This window comes from Aegilops tauschii, chromosome 1, assembly GCF_002575655.3.
Source record: "Aegilops tauschii subsp. strangulata cultivar AL8/78 chromosome 1, Aet v6.0, whole genome shotgun sequence".
Classification (NCBI taxonomy): domain Eukaryota; kingdom Viridiplantae; phylum Streptophyta; class Magnoliopsida; order Poales; family Poaceae; genus Aegilops; species Aegilops tauschii.
The window spans coordinates 251,407,388-251,413,812 of record NC_053035.3 but is presented as its reverse complement, the minus strand read 5'-3'; the positions used below and the strand labels follow the sequence as shown (position 1 = coordinate 251,413,812).

The following is a 6,425-nucleotide window of genomic DNA, read 5'->3' as shown; positions in this document are numbered from 1 at the left end:
TTTGCTGAACTGGAAACCGAAAATGGCAGTGCAAAACAGGTAACGGATATTTCGGTTGACCGAAAATTTCGGTTCAGTTTCGGTATATACCGATACACCGAGACATGAATGGTGCGCTTTGCGCTTTTCCCAACAGCACTCACGCATGGCCTATTATATAGACGATTTGTTGTCTACTTCTCCTTAAACAAACGAGGTGGGACTAAACATGATGGTTGCCGGCCGGTTGCTCTGCCTTATGCGAAGAAGCCCACTAAGTCGACTAAAATAAAATAAAAAAAGAAGCCCACGGACTCATGCAGTCACGTGGCTGAGCTTCCTTTGGGCCTTGCATGCATGTTGGTTGCAGGGCCTGCACGCATGTGGTCGCGCAGGCGCACGCGGGCTGGATTGCATGCTCCGTAGCGACGTACAACTGGCTGGAAGACATGCCTACCCACTGTTCGGTATCTTTTCCGGTTAACCGAAAATAAGACCAAACCTACCGAACTTAATTCGGTTATTGAGTGTAGAAACCGAATTTTTCTGCATCATTGGTAAAAACCGAAAAATCGGTTTTTTCGGTTACGGTTTCGGTTCGGTGTTCGGTTTTTATGCCCACCCCTACCGGGGGTGAAGAGGGAAATTGCATGTCTATTACTAGACATGCAACTACAGGTGTCGCCCTCAACTTCATGTCTTCAACACGATTGCAACTTAGCGTTGTTTTTTGTCCGGGAGCGAGTTGCATGTCTGTCACTAGACATGCAACTGCAAGTGTAGACCCGACCGCAACTACAAGTGTCTCCCCGAGTGCAACTACATGTCTTCAACGCGACTGCAACTTAGCGGTTGGAGCGAGTTACATGTCTGCCTCTACACATGCAACTACAAGTGTTGCCCCCGGCTGCAATTGCATGTCTTCAATGTAACTGCAACTTAGCGGTGTTTTTTGTCCGGTGAAGTTGCATGTCTGCCACTAGACATGCAACCACAAGTGTTGCCCTCGGCTGCAACTGCATGACTTCAACATGACTGCAACTTAATGGGTTTTTTGTTCGGGGGGAGTTGCACATGTCTGCCACTAGGCATGCAACTGCAAGTGTCACCCCGACTGCATGTGCATGTCTTCAATGTGCGTGTAACTTAGCAGCGTTTTTGTCCAGGGGAGTTGCATGTCCTCCACTACCTCCATATGTCGACACCAAGTGCAACTACATGTCTTCAATACAACAACTTTGTGTTTTTATGTGTGTGTGTGTGGGTGGGGTGCATTTCCTTTTTTTCTTCTGTGGTTTTAATTTTTGTTTTTAGTTTTTAATTTTATTTTTGTTATAGTTTCATTTTAGTCTTTATTTTTCATTTTTATTTGGTTTCTAATTTTATTTTTGTAACATGAAAGATCTTTGTTACAATAGAAATTGTTTTTTTGAAGAATGATAAGAAAAACAGAGAGAGAGCAAGATGGTACGAAGAGCAGGAAATTATTTTTGCGTTCTTTTTTCCTTCCTGTTTTGATATTTTACTTCTTTGCATAAATATTTTTTATATGATTCAAATCTATTTAAAAAAATAAATGATGAGAATAAAAGAGAAAGCAAGAGGTACACAAAGAGAGAAAGGAACACATCACGTGACGTGAAGGAACCAATGGGCCGATTTGCAGGCCCATGTAAGCTCACTGAGTCTGGAAAGGTACGGTAGCGACATATACTTACGTAACAAAATCGTACGCAGGCTAATACATACAATCCAACGCAGAAAAATTGTATGCTGACGTCAGCCGACTGAGACTTCGCGAAGTCTCAGTCGACTGAGTCCTAGACATATCCATAGAAAAAAAATGGTCAGGAAACCACAAAATCAGACAAAGAAAACTGAGTGAAAAAGAACAAAAGAAAAAAAAACGGGCAGCAGCAACGGCAGGGAAGGTAAAGCCCATTCCGTTAACATGAGGAGGCAAGACCCTAGCGTCGTACGGGAAGTTTCCGAGTCAGGACAAGAACGTCTCGGCGAGAAGCCGAACTCGGTTACTGATATGCACTTGAAAAGGCCCGGGGGGGGGGGGGGGGGGGGGGGGGGGGGGTGAAAAAAAAGGCATCTTTATCAAGTCCCAAAAGGAAATCACGTGCCAACTTTATTATCTTCTCACCCACAAAAAAAATTCTTATCTTCCCAGTATGTAGAATATGGCAAGATCATCTAAATCCAGATGAATTCTTTGACACATAACATCTTTTCATGTTAAATACTATAGAACAAGGCAAATAATGCAAACTACAATTTGTGAAAGATAAACTACATCAAAGCCTATTTTGCAAGTCACACACAGCAACTAACAAGCACAAGTCATTCTTATTCTTCCTCCAGCCCCTGTCTTCATTCTGCAGCAAAAAGAATGCCTGCACTCAGCACCTCTACTAGCTGCACAAACAAGGGTAGATCTTTTGGAATCCTTCCTTTTTAAAAAATACGTACTTACAAGTATTTCCGCCACCAAATACATCTGTGTTATATTCAGTCTCTTATTAGGACACTCGTCTCACACCTCCATGTGGTGGAGATAACAATCTCAAACCTCTAAATGTGGGGCACATATTCAAACTGAAGGTGTCCTTTTTCTTGAAGTTTAAACTGAAGATACGTTTTGCGCAGTCATACCATTATGCTACATGAACCTTATTTGAACAAATGATATACGACGCCCGTGGAAACTCTTTCATTTCAAAAAGCTGTTCTTCTTAAGAAGCAAATAGCATTTCCTACTGATTCTCAAAATATCGAACTAGTCAGTAACGTGTACCTGTAAACTATCTTTGCCTTGAGTCGACACGTTTCGGCAAACTAGGTTCCATGATCCATTGAATAGGAAAAACCACCCACTTCCACTAGTGCACTCCATAACCATGTAGAAGAAGAGTGTCTGCTATCACATTCCTTGCGTCGGTACATAATTTCTCTGCATCATTCCCTTCAATTGGACGGTGAATAATGACTTTTACTGAACCTGAATTAAGGTTGCTTTCCATTCCAGGAGGCATCAGTTTCCCTGTCCCAAGAAGGGTAATAGGTATGACAGGAACGCCAGTCTTCGCTGCGACACTAAATGCTCCTCGCTGGGGATAATTATAAAATGTCAGTACTTCACGGAACTGAAAGCTAATAGCGTAGTACACACAAGAGTAAAATAACATTCGACGGAACCTAACCTTGAATATACCTAGCTTTCCATCTTTACTTCGAGTTCCCTCTGGAAAGAAAAATACAGACGCCCCCTTTTTCACCAAATCCACACACCGTTTAAGACAGTCCTGAATTTAGAGGATATATGATATGTTCAACATGAAGTGTAAGTGGGTAAACTCTATAATAGGAAGGCATTTAACAAAAAATGTCATTAATGTTGAAAACTAAACTAAACTAAACAAAATAGGTTATCAGGTTTGGGCGTATGCATGTACGCTTCACATAAGATGCTGGAGCTGCACTAACAAAAAGGATATGCAAAGGAATTACCAAATAAGAACTTCTTCAGTGGCACAAATTGCAGGTAATCCACAACTTATATTCAATCACAAGATTATCGAAATTTAAGAGCCTACTGAAAAAGGAAGGGACAAGGCTAAGGCCATACCAGCTGGCTCCTGCTGTCCATACGCCGTAAAGGAATGACACCTAAGAGATACATTGCCCAACCAATAATTGGAAGCATAAAGATACTGGTCTTGCTTATAAATTTGAAGCACCTTCCTAGAGTTAGAAGGGTATAGATATCCAAGAAGCTCTGATGGTTAGCAACAAAGACAGCAGGGCTACTATTGGGAGGTAGATTCTCCATTCCCTCGACTTCAAGCTTGTAGAACATGGAAACTGTCAGAGTAGCCCAAATCTTTGCAATATAGTGCTGAGCCCTCCTACGGTGGCGGTCAAACAAGAGCACAAGTGGATGAACCACAACCATAGCTATAAACAAAAAGATCGCCGCAACAGCAGTCACTGCATAGAAGAAGACCCCTCTGATCCTTGAAGCCACTTGCAGATCTGGTTAAATAAATAAATATAAGTAAGTTTTCCAAAAAGAAAAAGTGAGCACAAAAAAATCCAGCTAGAATATAATTTGAATGATTTCACCAACAGATTGTTTGCAGAATATGTGGAGATGATTTTCCTAATACGTACTAGTCAGTAGGGCCTACTACTTAAATTTCATCAAACATGCCACTGGCATTAGCTGCTACAGGGTTTATAAATACCTTAACAACTGCTGTTCTCCCTCTGAAATTAATCTAAAAACTCTAATGACACCTTTCACATGAGTAGAAGTAACAATTATAAGCCTACAGTCCATCATATATTGGTTATAAACAGAAGGAAGGAAAGTATCAAATCATATCCTCTGGTCCATACTGAAATGAAGGGTTGGGACAATAGTTTGAGTTTCTGCATTATTGGTTTATCAAAACTCACCTAACTCACATAGCACTAGCAACGGCAACATTGCAGGTTCATATACGCTCCATAACTTCCATATTTCGTAAAACTACATGTCAATGTGATTTTCTAGCTAGCACAGCTTAGCTACGCGGGCACTGGCATAAGAAGTTCAAAGCATTTGGCTCTAGAGAGGGGAGGAGGCCTGAAACCTGAAAGCCCCGACGAATCCTCAGGGTCATCGGCGGCCGCCGCAGCGGCCGTGACACCCGACCTCGCAACCAGCCATCGGCACCTCCCCGCCTGGAGCACCCGCGGGTTCGGGCAGCGGGACGCCATGGACACACGCCGAGGCCGGGCATTTATACCACCGCCAGCCACCACTGCAGAAGAGCGAAACAGAAACCAAGCACCAAATAAGATAGGATCAGCAGCAGCATCGCGGGGGCTTTCTCCGGAGGTAAGCGTCGAGCCGTGTCGCGTACCGTGCGCGGCGGAGGGACCGGCGGGGACGGCCGGGGCCGCGGTCGGCCTCAGCCAGACGAGCGTCCCCATGGACGAGCTCGCCGCACGCGTCCCCCTATGCCGGCGAGAGCAGCACGAACAGGCGGCAAGCGAGACGGTGACCGGACCGCGGAGGCGGGGCGCGGGTGCCGCGTCAGATCCGCGAGGCTCTAGATCATTGGCTGGGGCGGCGAGGCGGTGGCGCGCGCGCACGTGGCGAACGTGGGGTTGTTCGGCCTGGGGCGAGAGAATCCGGAGGCGGGGCGGGGGGGATGGCGCTGGGCGAAGCTCCGTTGGTGACTGGTGAGAGTGGATAAAATCGTGAGGGTGGAAGCGGGCGAGCGCGCGCTGACTGGACGCGCATGCGCGCGCGGACGGGGCTAGACTCGGGCAAAACGGTGGCCGGCGGCTGCCGGCGGTGGTTTGTTTCGGCGGTGTTTGCCAAGTTTCTCTGTAGTACATTCTGTGGCCCGGTTCGCTTTATCTACATTCGTTCTTTTTTTTTCAAAAGGCCCTAGGCCATATATTAAGTGTCACATGAATTTACAACACACACACCCAGAAAGATAAAATTACAGTTGATTTTGGGTGCCGAAATCTTCTTCCTCATTTATCCATCGGCGGAGGTATGAGCATAACTCGATGCTGCCTCTGGCCTCCATCTCGGGCGGGAAATTTTTTATTATTTTTTTGAAAACCCAATAGCTTGTAGAAGCAACAAATAAAAAGTCATCAATGCATACTAGGAGACACCAACGACCACGAACTGCAACGCAAATCGAAAACACAGATAGAGGATATGCAAAAACTCTGAAGACCATGAACGTCAGCTGAATCAAGAAGGATCGACTGGAACCCTGAGTCGACCGGATCCCGGACCCGCCGGAGCACGGCTCCAGACATCCTCGCTATCGATAGACATACCAACATAATGAAAGAGCGAGGAGAACATTATTCCTAGAAGGCAGCGGCCTCGCTGTCCCAAACCAAACTCAAAGACTCCTAAATAAAACCTTGGAAAAATCACATGTATCATTGCACAACAGGTTCAGGACTGATGTCGACCTCATCGCCGTTCAGGACAATGCATCGACTCCCTATTCTCGGGTGACCTAGCAAGGTCGTGCCACCATTGAAGATCGTTGCTCTGGATCACCAACGTCGCCGACGAGCATCACCTGCCGACAGTCATAGCCCGACCATGAATCACCATCGACATCCCGTAGCAGCCCACCAGCTCCTCCATATCAGGCTATGAACAACATCCTACCCACCACCGCGAGGCCACATGGGCTTTGCCCGCGCGGCTAACCCTGGCGGCGGCAAGAGGGATCGGATCACGGGGTGGTGGTTAGGGTTAGGTCCTACCTTCGTCGACTCATGTTATTCCGGAGTTCAAATATGGCCCCAGCTAAAATGATGATAGAAATAATCCTATATGCTTTATCTAAGTGGCCACATTATTGATGTAAAAAGTACAAACTAGTCTATTATTGAGCCTAAAATAAGAC

The 6,425-nt window shown here is 45.6% G+C and overlaps 1 protein-coding gene across 3 annotated transcripts; it reads right to left on the bottom strand.

The window, feature by feature from the left end:
* Positions 1–2,081: 2,081 nt before the first annotated feature.
* On the bottom strand, positions 2,082–5,406 carry LOC109732553 (1-acyl-sn-glycerol-3-phosphate acyltransferase BAT2, chloroplastic). Of its 3 annotated transcripts, none has more exons than XM_020291721.4 (6): positions 4,896–5,406; positions 4,623–4,793; positions 3,614–4,020; positions 3,189–3,290; positions 2,462–3,095; positions 2,082–2,363 (listed from the first exon to the last, which is right to left on the bottom strand). In XM_020291721.4, exons 1-5 carry the CDS (start codon positions 5,374–5,376, stop codon positions 2,868–2,870), a joined length of 1,389 nt encoding a protein of 462 aa, XP_020147310.2. In that variant the 5' UTR covers positions 5,377–5,406; the 3' UTR covers positions 2,082–2,363; positions 2,462–2,867. The 3 variants fall into 3 exon arrangements, with proteins under 3 accessions (XP_020147310.2, XP_020147307.2, XP_020147308.2); XM_020291718.4 differs by having other exon boundaries at positions 2,082–2,403; positions 2,783–3,095; XM_020291719.4 differs by having other exon boundaries at positions 2,783–3,095.
* Positions 5,407–6,425: the final 1,019 nt, after the last annotated feature.